The sequence below is a fragment of the Ovis aries genome, chromosome 8 (genome assembly GCF_016772045.2).
Source record: "Ovis aries strain OAR_USU_Benz2616 breed Rambouillet chromosome 8, ARS-UI_Ramb_v3.0, whole genome shotgun sequence".
Lineage (NCBI taxonomy): Eukaryota > Metazoa > Chordata > Mammalia > Artiodactyla > Bovidae > Ovis > Ovis aries.
The window spans coordinates 83,948,277-83,963,566 of record NC_056061.1 but is presented as its reverse complement, the minus strand read 5'-3'; the positions used below and the strand labels follow the sequence as shown (position 1 = coordinate 83,963,566).

Genomic DNA, 15,290 nt, shown 5'->3' with positions numbered 1-15,290 from the left:
CGGGCCTGCCAGACCTGTCCGACCGCAGCCTCCAGGCCGAACCCCCCAGACCGAGCCGCGCTCGCCTGGGCCCGCCAGACCAAACCGCACTTGCCGAGCCCGCCAGGCATTGGCGGGTCCACCCGACCGCGGTCTCCAGGCCAGGGCCGCCAGACCACGCCGGGTCCGCCAGACCACGCGCTGGGCCCTCCAGACAGCGCTCTCCAGGCCGAGCCCTCCAGGCCGCGCTCGCCCGGGCCCGCCAGACCAGGCCACGCTCACCCGGACCCGCCAGACCCGGCCACGCACTACCGGCCAGGCCCCGCGAGGTCCTCCCGACCCTGCACGCCAGGGCACCCGCCAGGCCACGCTCGCCCGAGCCCGTCAGACTCAGCCACGCTCTGCAGCCCGGGCCGCGCCGGGTCCTCCCGACCCTGCGCGCCAGGGCACCCGTCCGGCAGCGCTCGCCCGCGCCCGCCAGCCCCGGCCACGCGCCGTCGGCCAGGCCGCGCCGGGTCCTGCAGACCCTGCGCGCCCGGCCGCGCTCACCAGAGTCCGCCCGATCAGGCCGCGCACCGGGCCTGCCGGGCCTCGCCTGCCGCCCTCGGCGCCCGCGGCCGAGCCCGGCCGAGCTCGCAACCCGACCTCGCTGAGGCTGCCCGGCCTAGCGACCGTGCCTCCGCCGGCGGCCGTGCCTCCGCCGGCGGCCGTGCCTCCGCCGGCGGCCGTGCCTCTGCCGGCGGCCATGGGGCCCAGCACGCGGCCGCCGGGCCTTCTCAGCACCTTGCTCAGGGCCTGCCAGCCGGGCCGCTAGCCCTCTCCGACGTGCTCCGGCCAGGCCGCCCCCTCGCGGAACACGCCCCGTTCTGTTGTATCGTGTCTTTCGACGTGTACTGTTTCGCGTGTTCCTTCACCAAAAAGAGAACCCCCTGCGCAGCTCTCGCCTCTGCCTCCTGCCTCACCTTTCTGCTCCTCTTTCTATGAACACTCCAAAAGAGATTTCTACTCTGGCTCCTGCCCCCTCAGACCCTCCCTCCCTCTAGCCTTGACAGCACCCCCCCCCCCCAGCACTGGCCGCCCACCAACCCCGGAGCCATGTGATTCGCTGCTTTGTTTCAAGTCTTTGCTCAAATGTCACTTTCTCAGCAACACCCACCCTGCTGAATATTCCTGAACACATACTCCCAAGGCCCCCCGGCACTCCCGCCTTTCCCCCGTCTTTTCTACAGCATCCATCACAGTCTTAATATCCCACTTAGCCACTGTCTCTCTTTCTTGTGTGCCTCCTGCTCCACTAGAATGTAAGCTCCGTGAGAAAAGGGGTTTTTGTCTGTTTTGGTGACTGATTCATTCAAATATTTGTTACAAATCAATAAATGAGTATTAAGTGTTAGCTGTTTTTAAAAAAAAATTTATATATATATATGTTATGATTTAGCCAAGTAAATCAGAATATACTACAATGTACTGAACTATCCCATGGTTAGGCTGTTTCGGCATATTCACTACAATTTTCAATGCTACGAGGAATTTTTTTTTGTACAAAAGTCTATGTACAAAAGACGTTACAGGAATCTAAGTTTTTAAATGCAACAGATAATTCTAGACTATCAGGAGAGACTCTGAGATAAAAATATGAGTTACACCTAGAAGGCAACCAGGTATCACCAGGTATCATCTTATGTATCTAACAGAATTGTATCATTTTTGAAAATGAAAGATACAAGGCACAAGAAGAAATGGTATTTTCACATGTTAAGAGACATGAAAGTCAATCTAGTGATCAGCTGGATTGCTGTTGTAGATTTCTGTGAATGCACACAGGAATCAGTAAGTGCAACCTTAAGTTAGGAGTCAGTCTGCTTAGAGCAAACGAAGTCACATGACCAGCAACTGCAAATGAATTTCACACGCTGTCCTACCCCCAGGTCACCTATAAGAAGCCAGTCAGAACCAGGTTTTGGTGGTGAGTAACCTCACTTAACAGTGGGTCTGCTACCTTGATGAAAGGGGCTATAACAGCCTTCATGAAGTGGATACATAATTTTCAACCTCCAGAAAGATTAATTAAATGAAAATCATGGTATTAATATTAAAGCTGTTAGGAGGAATGTGAACATATTCATATTTTATATACTTGTGATGTTCAATGTTACAACTAATTCAGAGGTTATAAACTAAGCAACTGATTCAGAACTGTGACAATATGAGAACAGCTAATTTCAGGCTTATCATATTTCTACATTTAAACTATTAAATTTATAAGAATTATTGTTAATCCTTAAACTTTCATCGTCAGATCAGATTATCTGATGTACTTTAAACAGAAATCAAATGTATAAAATGCATAAATCATTGTAAAATGTGATGAAAATGATTCAACTAGGTTGTAAATGGAACAAAATGGTTGTTCACTGACCCCATAAAAATGATTGCTAAACTCTGCTAGATTTATATATGTAACAATATCACTGGCCTAAGGAAGAACTAATATGGGATTTTTTTAATCAAAAATAATGTAATATTATTTAGACCAAAGTTGAGGTTTTAATATTTGTTTGTAAGTACAAAAACTGCCCTATGGGCACTATAAAACTCACATCAACAATTATCTTCCCATAAGGGTTAGAGACAACCATCTTCCTATAGTCATATACGAATGTGCCCGTTTCTAGGCTCCCTGCCAGCATTCCGTGATTCAACCATTTAAATTTCTGCCAATGTGACTGAAGGAAAACTAGATTTCATTATTGCTTTGATTTGCATTTATGCCTGGCTTACTAATGAAGCTGAATTGACCATCTGGATTTCTTCTTTTGTGAATTGCCTGTTCTTAGAGACTTTGCCATTTTGCTGCTGCATTGGTTTTCTTATCATTTATTAAGAGAAATTCCTACCTCCTTCAGATTATATTTCTATTTCACTAGGTTCCCCCCGCCAATGTTCTATTGTCTTTTTACTTTTAATTAATCCATAATCTCTGTAACACAATACAAAGGAGATGTCTAATATTGTTTCCTAGGAGATACATAGCTTAATTATATCCAAATTTCAGGTTATACATTCAGTTCTCCTATGTGTTTGGATCTGTTGCTAAACTAGCTCTTCTTGTCTCTGATCTATTGGGAGCTCCAGTTTTTGCGGCCATTTTCCAAAATTCATGTTTGTCTCCCCTTTCTAGCAAACTGATGTTAGTTTCCAGCTGTCCTCTAAGAGCCAGGAGTTCAGGTTACCCACCAGAGTTCCCATATTAGCGCTATAACTGTCTGATGGGACGCTGTGATCGGAGAGTAAGAAGCCAAATAAGTCCACAGGCTCTGCAGGCCTGTCAGCATTCAAATCCACAACCACACAACCTCTGGCGAGCTGCTTATCCATGTAGTGCTTCAGCTTTCTCCCTTCTAAAACGAGGGAAATGAGACCATCTACTTCAGAAGTTGATGCATGAGTTAAATGAGGTACTTTTTACTTAGAAACAGAACACCTGGCATGTAAGTGCACACCAAGTTTAGTGATTAGCTATAAAACTAAATTTATAAGAACAAATTTAGTTATTCCAACTGTATAACACACATGAGCAAAATGAGATCAGATTCAAGACGACCTGTGCTAATGTTCGCGTCGCTCTCACTCGCTCACACACGTGTGCTTTTGTGAGTTGAAGGGCAGGGCAATAACCGCCAGTGCTGAAAGCACACTCCATCTAGCATGCCATTCTCTCCCCCGGGGCGGGGGGGGGGGGGCGCGGGGGGCGGGGGGGGCGCGGGGGGCGGGGGGCGGAGGCGCTGAGGCCCCAGGAAAAGTATGTCATGTGTGTCTGGGAGTAAAATGAGATTAGAAACAGCTGTTTTATATCAGTGTCAACCGGTAACAACTCATCTTTTTTAACTCTCCCTTTCAACCAACCTCACCAGGCCCAGCTTTCTAAAAAACATTTTATCAGATCACCTCCCCCAATTACCATCACAAAGAATTTATAACGGATCCACTATCTGCCCCAGAAAATACCAACTCTCCTGCCTGAGCTTTCGAAGCCTATCTAACTTGGTCATTCTCAAATTTTGTGCCAAGTTCACAAATCCTCCTAGTGTCTGGTACCCATCTACGTTACACTCTACTGTGCTGCCGCAAACTAGAAGCACACTTTCACTAGCCAAAAATACTATAGCCCGTATTATAATAAAATCAAGAGGAAAACTACTTTTCTTCTTCCTAAAAACCTAAGTAACACCAGCCAACAGGCCCACTTGGGGCCTCTCTCCCTGAGTTGTTCAAACTAAGAAACTGATGATCTCATTTGCACTTTTTTTTTAATTTGGCTGCCCTGGGTCTTAATTGTAGCATGCAAACTTGCCTCTTTGCCGAGGCATGCAGGCTCTAGTTCCCTGGCCAGGGGATCGAACCCAGGCCCCCTGCATTGGGAGTGAGGACTCTTAACCACGGGACCACCAGGAAAGCCCCACACATTTTTTTAAGTATTTCACAAAATAGTAAAATTTGGCCCCGGAGTTCAGAACGAGCTAGTGCTTTCTCAGATCTCTGTCCTGGGCCCCAAGTCCCTCCGACCACCGTTCCCAGTCTAGACTGTCTCCGTGTCGGGGGAGAGGGAAGCCAGGCAGACTCTGGAGCTCGACCAGCAGACCTCCCAGACCTCGCTCTTCTTTTTCTAAACATTACTTTCTAAAAAGCCCTTTCAAGTGTGCTTAGGAATTTGCGTTCAAGATGACAGATGGCGCTACCAAAGGAACCCGCCCCTCCCAACTCCAAAGCCGAGTCTCCTCTTCCTGGCGCCACACAGTCACCAGTCACGTGCCATGTCCACTTCGCCCCGACCCGCACCGTCAGACCTCACCCCCGAAAAGGCCCGGGTTGCAGGTCACCACGGACACCCACGCCACCACCCCCAAGGATGACACCTCCTGCTCTCACATCCGCCCGTCTCTTAACACATCTGCCCCTTTCACGCTCCATCTTTCATGCTCCATATAATGTGGCGGGGCCATCAACCACGTGGACCCATTATCCTCCCAAAGGAAAGGGATCCCGACCAAAAAAATAACACCAACCAGGGCTGCTGGGCAAATGAAATGAGCCCTAGGAAAGAGGTCTGTGCTTTTTCCTCTGGGAGGAAGCCCTTAGGACCATTTAATTTTTAGGGGGAGCCCAAAGCCAGGGACCATCTACGACCCCACGTGAATACAGACTGCCTGAGACTCAAACCACCACAGCACAAAGCAGAAAGATACAATTGGGAAGGGAGTTGGGCACCAGAGGAAATGGGGGTGAAAGAGGAAGAAAAGGAAAGACAGGGTTTAAGAAAAAACAGGAGAAGGCAGAGCCATATAGGAAACATCCTTCTGTAGCAATAAACACAGAGGCGCATCAATCTTCGTAACGACTGACTGCACCGCATCCGCTGGACGGGAGGAGCCTAACCCTGTCTCAGAGCAGACATTTACATTGCTACCACTTTGAACGCCTGTAAAACGTAAAATATATATTATGGATCATAAGCTTATATAATTAAAGAGACAGCTTACATACATAGAGCCATTTTTGCAAAATCAGGATCCCGCACGTGTAGCAAGCTAACGGCAGTTTTACTTACCCACAGAATGAAAGCTGTCTGTCTTCAAGTCATGCATACAAACAGCACTTGATGGTCCACACTGGGCAATACCCATATTTCCACAGATGTTGATTTTATAAAGCATGTTATTTTTGGTATCCACTGCTTCCCATGTATAACTAGAAAGGAAGAAAAGCAATTTGTCACTGTCACTGATCTGCCAATAATTAAACTTCTCTCTAGTTTCATATTCAAGCCACATTCAAGCTTAAGACTACCATAACCTAGAAGATACACTTTCATTAGCCAAAAATACTAAAGTCAAACTATGTTAAGTTGAATAGAAGCCAGGGCAGAAACCACTAAATACCACCTCGATCTAGTTCAATCCGCCCTGAAGCAGCCTCAAGACTCCCTAAGCATTAAAATACTTAAAATTTTACCATTAATTTAAGAATACCAACTCAGATATTTAAGTAATTGCTCAAGAATTATGTTGAGTTTTAAGGCAGTGACCTTTCCAATCACCGTGGAATGCTGCAAAGCCAAATGTTTGTTTTTAATTTTGTTTATCTTATTTAAAAACTAGTTATAGCACGTGAGATAGTTCTGGTTCTGGTTTTACCTTTAATAGTTCAAACCCAAAGTGACAAGATGAAGCTGTGCCATCAGGCGACAGATCCAAAAATCAGACAAAATTAACTTTCGGTTGATTCACTACATGAAGTTATTTTATATGCAATGAAACTCGCTGTCTGTTCAAACCTCTGGCAAAGTAGACACTGAGTAACTGTCCATGAACCGATCTGCATACTCGAGACAAAATAACAGCTGACCCTCGAACAACATGGATTTGAACTGCATGGGTCCACTTATACAGGAATTTTTTTCATTAAGTACTGTGCTGCCATATACCAAACGATACAAGGTATAGTTGCTGAATGCACAGATGCAGACTGTGGATGCAGGGGATGAACCGTAAAGCTGGATGGGAACTTTCAACAGGGGTGGGGAGGGCGGGGTGGGGTGTCACACTCCTAATACCCGCACTGTTCAAGGGTCAACTATAACGTTTGTCAGTTTTCTCTGACAAACAAATAAGGCTTCTCAATTCTCCACTCTTCCCAGGGAGAATGCTGTGTCAATTTTGTAAAAATTTCCTCAATAAGGGTAGATAGGAAATGAGAGTAAATTAAAAGTTCCTCACAAAATGCAAAAGGTACATTAATGCAACGGTATTGTTGAAAGGACAGAAGGTAAATCAGAATTCCTACCCTGGAATTGTGGAGGAACCGGGTGTGAGACCTTGAGGTTGCTAAGCCTGGAAACCACAAGTATGTGTCAGGAGCTTACCGTGGGCAGCACCAGCTTGACGGGAGAATACAGCCCCCATAGGACCAGTCCACTTACGGGCTCCCCTTCCACTGGGTGTCAGAGCACTAACTTGGCACAAACCCCAGGCAACACACCCTTCCTTGCCCACGGGCAGTCTCCCCAAGAACCCCGTCCAGCAATGAGGAACCCCAACAGGAAGGTTACTGGCAGACAAGGAGCCAGGTGTGCTCCTGAACCCAGATCTGGGGACCGATCAACGCCACCTGCCAGGAAACCAAGGACCTGGGCACACGTCAGCACTCGGGCAGGGCTGTGAATGCTCCTCTGGGAGTTCTGACAGCCACTGAACTGCAAGGACCTGAAAAACAGGCTGGAGCGCTTTGGCAAGCACCGGCCTTGGGATGACACTGGACTCGGATGCAATTACCGCTAAACTCAGCCCTCCTACCAGTAAGCAGCACCTTTTACCCCCCAAGTCCAGAGTTCCATGGCCCAAGAAAATGACCCAAGTAACACCAGGCACCAGCAAGTCATCTATCCAGGCCTGTTGCTTTTGACCTTCATAACCTTTCTTCATTCGCTTCACAAGTAAGTCTGAAATACTTAGTGAGGAGTACAGAAATGATCAAGCAATGATTATTCCAAAAACGCCCTGCCCTCTTGGAGTGTATATTCCAGGCGAGGACAGAAAATAAACAGGTAAGCAAATACACAGGAGAATTCCACCTTCTAGCACAAAACAGTAACAAAGTAACAGAAATGTGATTGGAATCCAGAAGAGTAACTGATCTCAAACTCAGGCTGACCTGAATGACAAAATGAGCAACCGAGGGGAAGATGTGGTGGGAAGGATATTCCAGCAGACTGACCAGTCATTCCGAGGTCCTATGGCAGGAATAAACTTAGCACACGGATGGAAAGGAAGGAAGGGCCCTGTGGCTGGAGCGAGGTGGACAGAGAGAGCAGCAGATGAGATCCAGGAGATGGGAACACCTGGTCACACAGATTAAAGGAACCAGTTTTGATTCTGAACTTGAAGCAAAAACAGGCTGCTCAAAGATCCAGACTATGGATGTTTCCTTAAAATTTTCAGCTAGTGTTGTTACGTGCAGAGTATTAGTAGACTTTTCTATTAAATACAGTTAATTAAGGCAAATTGTGAATCTCTTACTCAGGGCCCCTAAGTTTTTCCAGAATAGCAGACACCAAGTGTAAAGCACTGGCATCATTAAAGTGTTCCACAACATTAGAGCTGTGTGAAGGTATTTTAGAATGAGTGAATTGGTGGCAATCAACTCTAAAGAAATGCACGTGGTGACTGAGAACACTACGCTTTTCTTAAAACAGAAACCCACTGCCATTTTTACAGAGGTGATAGTTAAATAAGGCAGATGTAAACAGCATGTGTGAGCGGAGCAGAAGAGAGAGGAGAGAGGGAAGTGGGGGGTGCTGTCCTGACGATCTGGCAATCTGAGTTCCTAGAAAGACGCTGCCCGAGTCAATCGTGTTTCTCTTCTCTACTTGTATTTCATATTTGCGTTCTCTCAAGATTAATCAAAATGATAAGTGGTTATGTGAGTAAGGAGGGGAGGATGCTGTGAAAGTACTCGAGTGCTGGGTGTCTTCAAGGGTTTGACTGAACCACCAACACAAGACAGCGACTCACAAACCTAAACTGCAGCTCTTGGGTGAAGAGTCCTCAGTCAGCACTTGAGAGGGTCCGATTCCAACAGACATGTCTGCTTTAAAACAGACACACACGCCCAACGCCTTGTATCGTTAGGAGCTCAGGAATGATTGTTCAGTTGAAATCATCGATCTGAAAACTCATGAAGCATATTCCAAAACCTATAGTGTCAACTGCTGTGCCCCTTAGTTAAATTATCATCCTTAATAAACACGTTTTAAAGATGATTTCCCTAAATGTGAAAGTCAAATAAATATCCGTTAGCACTTGAGAGAACTACGCGTTTGGCACTAGATAATTCTAGCCTCCTTGCCAAGATTGAAAGGCAAACTACCAGAATGGCCGAGGCCGAAATCATTCTTTAAACTTACGCTGAAGTTTTAAAGCACTGTGATCGTATTTGAGAACGAGAGAATGGCTTCAGAAACAATAAAAGCACATAGACTAAATAAAATTTAATGAAATGTTAGAGGAATAATAATATTTTGTCCAAAAGTTTTCCACTAGAAAATTCTCTACATGAGGTGAACACATACAGCCAAAATGAGGAAACACAACAGTAAGATTTATTTAAGAGCCAAGCAACTGAAACCATTCAGCTGAGATTCCCAGAAAAGTCTATATTCTACACTAAGCTTTTTGGGCTTACATAAATAAAGGCGGGGAGGGGGGGGAACTAACAGGAAAAAATGAGTCTAACGTGTCAGACCAAAGAGAAAAATGAGCTGTAATATTAAAATTTTAAACTTTTAGCAGGGAACAAACCATGGAAGAAAACATCTCCAAGTTGGGTGGAAATGTAGTCTTTATTCAGACAGATACACACACAAATGTTTGAAATATATTTGCTTTACAAGCATCGACTAGCATGCAGATAGTATAAAAGCCCAGTGGGCATCTTCACGAAACTCTTGACTCTCCTATCAGGCCAAGACTTCTATGAGACACCATGGTTCTAAGCTGTCCCCCATCTCATCTGTGAGAAACAGGATGCCAGAAGACGGAGCAGGAGAACCCCAGGAAGTGTGTGGTCTTTGGAAAACAGCACTCAGAGGCCTCGCCCACTTTGGGGTCTTACAATCAGTTCCAATCCTGCGAGGAGACAGCCTAACCTCAGTTAGCAGCGCTCTTCTGGACACAAAACCACCTGGACAAGAACCCTGGCTTCGAAAAGTAGCACACGCAAGCAAAATCCTTGCCATGCTACCTCTTTCTCCAGAGTATGAAACATCAGTAGCCAATGTCCCCCTCCCACTCTTGAAAACTCCCATGTTCACTTCAAAGCAAACCTGGCAATTAAACACACGGGTTTGCACGCAATGCCCTCCGGACCGCATGGGCTGGCCCCTGCTGTTATCCTCAGCTCTGACACTAACCCTCCTGGCATTTCCCACCACCCACTGCTAGATCTTATGTGCCTGGTATCCCCCACAGCCCCGTGACTCAGGACAGGCGTGTCCTCCGTCCCAGAATGACAGAGTGACATATACGTGGACAGGATCAGCATATGCTGGCAGGCTGGGAAGGAAACCGGCCAGGGGAGCCCAGGTCCTGACGTCTGGACAGCAGGCTGCCCATGCACTGTACACGGTTACTCAACTCTCTCAAATTCCTCCACTTTAGAGCCAGACTCCACGGCTCAGAGACATGAAACCCCCTGTTCAACGTCACACAGCTATGAAATGACAACGCCAGGCACTAGCCCAGGCCCATCCCAGCCCCAAGGGCAAACGCTCACACTAAGATCAACTGCCTCATTTACCTGCAATTTTTTTTTAAGCTTTTTTTAACACTTTTCAGAAGATATTTACTTTTAAATACAACAGTGAAGCTAGCAAAGCATTCCAGGAGACTTTAGGAGCTTCAGTCTTGTCTCAATAGATGCCCCTGAAATGGCAGACCCCGAGTGCCGATTTCCAGAGTGAGTGAATGCACCTGAGCATGGCCCCTGAGGAGAAGCTGTTGGTGAAGACTTCTGTGAAGATCCAGGCCACCCCACACCATACTGATCAAAAAAAGACACTTTTCTGAGCTCACTGTGAGTTGCTCAGTCGTGTCCAGCTCTTTGCAACCCCATGGACTGTAGCCCCATGGACTGCAGCCCGTCAGGGACCTCTGTCCATGGGATTCTCCAAGCAGGAATACTAGAGAAGGTGGCTTTTCCCTTCTCCAGGGGATCTCAAACCTGGGTCTCAAACTGAATTCTGTAGCTGAGATAGGCCCTGGGGGTGGACGATTCATCTCATCAGATAAACTGAGGACACAGGCTGTGGTCCCTCGGTTCAAGAAAGCTTGAGACCATCTGCCCTTGACCATGATCCCACGGCCTCTGCCAAAACCACCCTGGACGACAGCAGTCAGTCTGCATCTGTTCCGAGGCCCAGAGGTTCCATTTTAATCTCATTTGGTTTACATTTCATAATATCCTGAAAACTGCTGGCACGCAACCAATTAGAAGATCACCAATTAGAAGGAAGCACACAACGAGCAGACCATCAACCAACCCGGAGACGGCAAGGTGTCCCTACCTTCCCAATACTGGTCCCCGGCAAATGCCACACTGAGAGCCCAACCCGGTCAAAACGGGACCAATTCGGGGGCAGCAAGGAAGAAGCCGATCTAACTGGCCATCACAACTGCCTGGAGATCATAAAGGTTCATGAAGAGAAACAGAGCCATTTCTACCAAACGTGATGCCAATGTCCGTGCAAAAGAGAGAAAACAAAAGAAAAAGCCAGATGGCTATAACTGGATGACTCCTCTCAGCTATTTGACACTGGTGTCTTAGGACTCCTCTCCGGTGTTCTTGCCTGGAGAATCCCAGGGACGGGGGAGCCTGGTGGGCTGCTGTCTATGGGGTCGCACAGAGTCGGACACGACTGAAGCGACTTAGCAGCAGCAGCAGCAGCAGCAAGCTTTCGTATACATCATCACTGAATATCTGCAAAACTTAACACTCTGCAAATACAATGTGGGGTTCTTTCTAATTCTTAAAACAGCTAACATCTAAACTGAAGTCTAGGACTTCCCTGATAATGCTGTGGATAAGAATTCGCCTGCCAAGGCAGGAGATGTGAGTTCGATCCCTAGTCCGGGAAGACTCCACATGCTGAGGAGCTGCAACTACGCCCGTGAGCTGCAACTACTGAAGCCCCCGCCTCTAGAGCCCGTGCTCGGCCACAAGAGAAGGCCCCGCAATGAGAAGCCCTGCAAGAAGAGCAGCCCCAGCTCACTGCAACTGGAGAAAAACCCACACAAAGCAACCAGGACCCAGCAGAGCCAAAAACAGGTAAAATTTTTAAAAATAGATAAAACAAAGTACAGACAGTTTAATTATAAAATGGAATGCCCAACACCTTAAAGAAAAAAAAAAAATCTCAGAAAATTGAGTCCCTTCCCCTCCAACACAAAGCAGCTCCATGAACCTTCATTCTGTCCATATTCTTTAGAGATCTTGGTTCCCTCACTCCCACAAGTCCTGGGGTTATGGTAATAATGGTCAAGTGGCCAAGAAACATTTGATGACTGGCCTACACTCATCAGTATATAAAGCAGATGAGAGGTACAATGGAACCAGCAGTAAAATTAACAAGTACGTGTGAATCTGTGATCTGGTTTCCTTAAAAAAAAGAAAGTTGGTGGTATACAAGTAAATTCATATAACATGGTCACTGGCTAGAGGACTGTTTTTCTAAATCTGGAGTGAGCAGCCAATACCAAATCTGGGGGACAAGGGGAATGCAAAGTCTTTCCAACCTGAACAGGAAAAAAAAAAAAAGATTTCTCTGCTTCTGGCCTACATCCAAGGGCTCTAACGAAACACTCAGGGAACATTTGGCTCACCACTGCCTCTTATCATTATCAGAGAGTTTCTCAGCTCATCCCTCCAGACCACCGACCCTCGAAAATCTGGAACAGTCTCCTAAAATAGCAAAGGGGGAGGATGGTGGGGAGAGGGGAGGGGTGGCAGGGGGAAAGGAAGGCAGGGTTTCCAAAATGCACATTTGCAGCAGAAATGTCAAGAGCATAATGTAACCCCTGTTGTCTATAACTCTCTGCTTCTGACACGATGAGAGAAGAATCTGATTTGGCACGAGGAATACGCACCCTGATCTGCAGGCGCTGGGGGGACACAAAAGTTTGATAGAGCATCGTGGCCAAAGCTTATATAGGAAGTACTTCACTTCCTATTCTAACAAACCCACAAAGCTGTGGATAAAGATACGAGGCCAGAAAAAAAAAAAAAAAAAAAAGGCAAGGAAATGCCAGACATTAATCTCTGGTTTTCCCTGTAGTGACACAGGGTCTGGGAGCAGGAAGCCAGTGGTCTGGAGAGCAATCACGCTGGAGGAGAGACTCCGGTGGCATGAGCATGGAGGCGCCAGGGGGTCGGCAGGCACGGCTCTAACGCCAGCACCCTGAGTGTCCGGGAGAGGTCCCGAGAAGCTGAGGCAAGCCACAAAGTGCCGAGGGATGGGGAAGGAGCCCACACTCGTGGGCCTGAATCCCACCCCCACCCAGCTTTGGGGGACACACTTAAGCACTCAGAGCCTCACCTGCCAGTCTCCAAAAGTCATCCACCCCACAGCCACCACCAGGAAAACGAGACTGGAAACGTGGAGCTGTTGAGGGACTGTCACCTAAGCTCTCATCTGGATCAACAGCAGGACTCAAAGACGGGTTAAAAACTGAGTTGGCCTGGTTAAGTCCTTTCAAAAGGACTGTGACCTCACAACACTGCCAGGATGAGGGTGGGAGCCTGGTTTGGGGGCCAGCTCCACGGAGCTGATGAAGCTCAAGACAGAGAGTGGGGGGAGCTCAGAACACACACCTAGACACACGCATGCCAGCCGCCTCCTGGGATCTCTCAGAACAAGACAGGCACTCAGGCCCACCCAAGCCCGCACCACGCAGCCACCAGCTGCCACCAGAACAAAGGCCTGATGGATCGGAAACCTGTGGAAAAGGACAGACACGCTCTTCCTCAAGGGGCTTCCAGGAACCTGGAGGCCAACGCCCTCTGCACCCGAGGTCTGCCTCCAAGGGCCGGCCGGTGCGCCCACTGCTGCACTTGCTGCGTTTTTGCTCCCAGCGACTCTACAGCCCCAGGACGCAGGCCAGGGTTTCAACCCTGCTCCATGAGGCCCCTTTTACAATCTAGGTACTTTCTTTGTTCCTCAAATGCAAAACGAAGGCTTGAATTACAGGCTGAACCTCCTCCTTAATCATCACATGGATGTCAGAATTCAACTGCCTTTAACATCGGCTCACGGCATAGAGATCAAACTTTAAGGCTCAAGTCCCCTCAGAGACCATCACCAACGTCCCCCAAACCCTCAGGGACCCAGCACCCTGCCTTCAAAGCCTCTAGGACAAGAGAAAGGCTACCTTCCTTTGTTTGGGGCAGGGGTAGGGGGGGCTGTGCCAGGTTCATTGCTGTGCAGACTCTTCTCTAGTTGCGGCGAGCAGGGCTTCCTCTTTGCTGTCCTGCAGAAGCTCTCTGCTTGCAGAGCACAGGTTTTAGGGCACTCACGCTTCAGGAGTTGCAGCTCCCGGGCTCCAGAGCACAGACTCAGTAGTGATGGGGGCATGGGCTTAGCTCCTCCTCGGCACATGGGATCAGCCTGGATCGGGGCTCGAACCCGTGTCTCCTGCCTTGGGAGGTGGATTCTTCACCACAGAGCCACCAGGGGAGCCCCCCGCCTTCCTACTTTCTGGGCAGTCAGCTCAGCTGGTTAGTTCGGACGGTGATGGGGCCACTACCCAGACTGAGTTCTTCACAAAGGCCAGCGAGGCTGCCGCAGGAGAACAATCTCTGCTTTGAAGATGCTGGGGTCACAGGACTCAGAAACCCTACCACCCGCTGCTGGCAACAGGAAGCACAGGGCCACATCAGTGTCACCTTCATGCCGCCTGAAAGAACCTTGGCTCCACTGGCTCCCCACCCCTACCATGCACTTCCACGGAATGACCCCCAACACTGTCACAACCTCCACCCACTCTCCAGGCGGCCCCTACTTCCCCACCGCCACTCCCTCTGAAAACGGCAGCTCCATCCTTTCAGCTCAGTCCCTATTCCCCCACCTCACCCCCCCCCCCCCCACCCCACCTCCAGTCCTAGGCAGAGTCCACCAGCTTCATCTTCAAAGTCCCCAAAATCAGACCACTCTGCACCATGACCCTGGTCCAATCTGTTATAACCACTTACCTGGTCCGGCAAAAATCCCCCTCAGGCCGTCCCTACCCGAGGTCACTCCTGGGCTCAAAATCCTCCCAGGATCCCACCTCCCTCAGAATAAAATCCAGAGTCATTCTTCTTTTTTTTAATATTTTTTATTGAAATAGAGTTGATTTACAACATTGTGCCCATTTCTGCCACACGGCAAAGGGATTCAGTTAAACACACCTACACACTCTCTTCCAGAGTCACTCTTGATGGCCTACAGGACGTGGCCCCAGCCAACCCTCTCCGGAAATTCCCGTCTCCCACCCTCTTTCTTGCTCTTGCTGCACGTCGGCCCCGCCACTTTCCAGCCGTGTCAGCCAGCATCCCAGCTGGAACACTTGATAACGTGATCCCTCTGCCTAGCACACCCTTCCCTGGGTCAGATGCGCAGTTGACCCCCTCGCTTCCTAAAAAAAAGCAAAAGCTCCCCCCCTATAGACAGGCCTGCGGACCCAGCACCCTCCATACAACAGCCCCGCCCCATACGCCTCTCC

At 48.4% G+C, this 15,290-nt stretch overlaps 1 protein-coding gene across 1 annotated transcript in view; it reads right to left on the bottom strand.

Annotated features, from left to right (window-relative positions):
• Nucleotides 1-15,290, bottom strand: part of IGF2R (insulin like growth factor 2 receptor) — a 103,076-nt gene that overhangs the window by 78,337 nt on the left and 9,449 nt on the right. Inside the window, exon 2 of the mRNA XM_027972632.2 lies at nt 5,588-5,727. Within this exon, the coding sequence (XP_027828433.1) occupies nt 5,588-5,727 (140 nt within the window). The remainder of the gene's footprint in view (nt 1-5,587; nt 5,728-15,290) is intronic.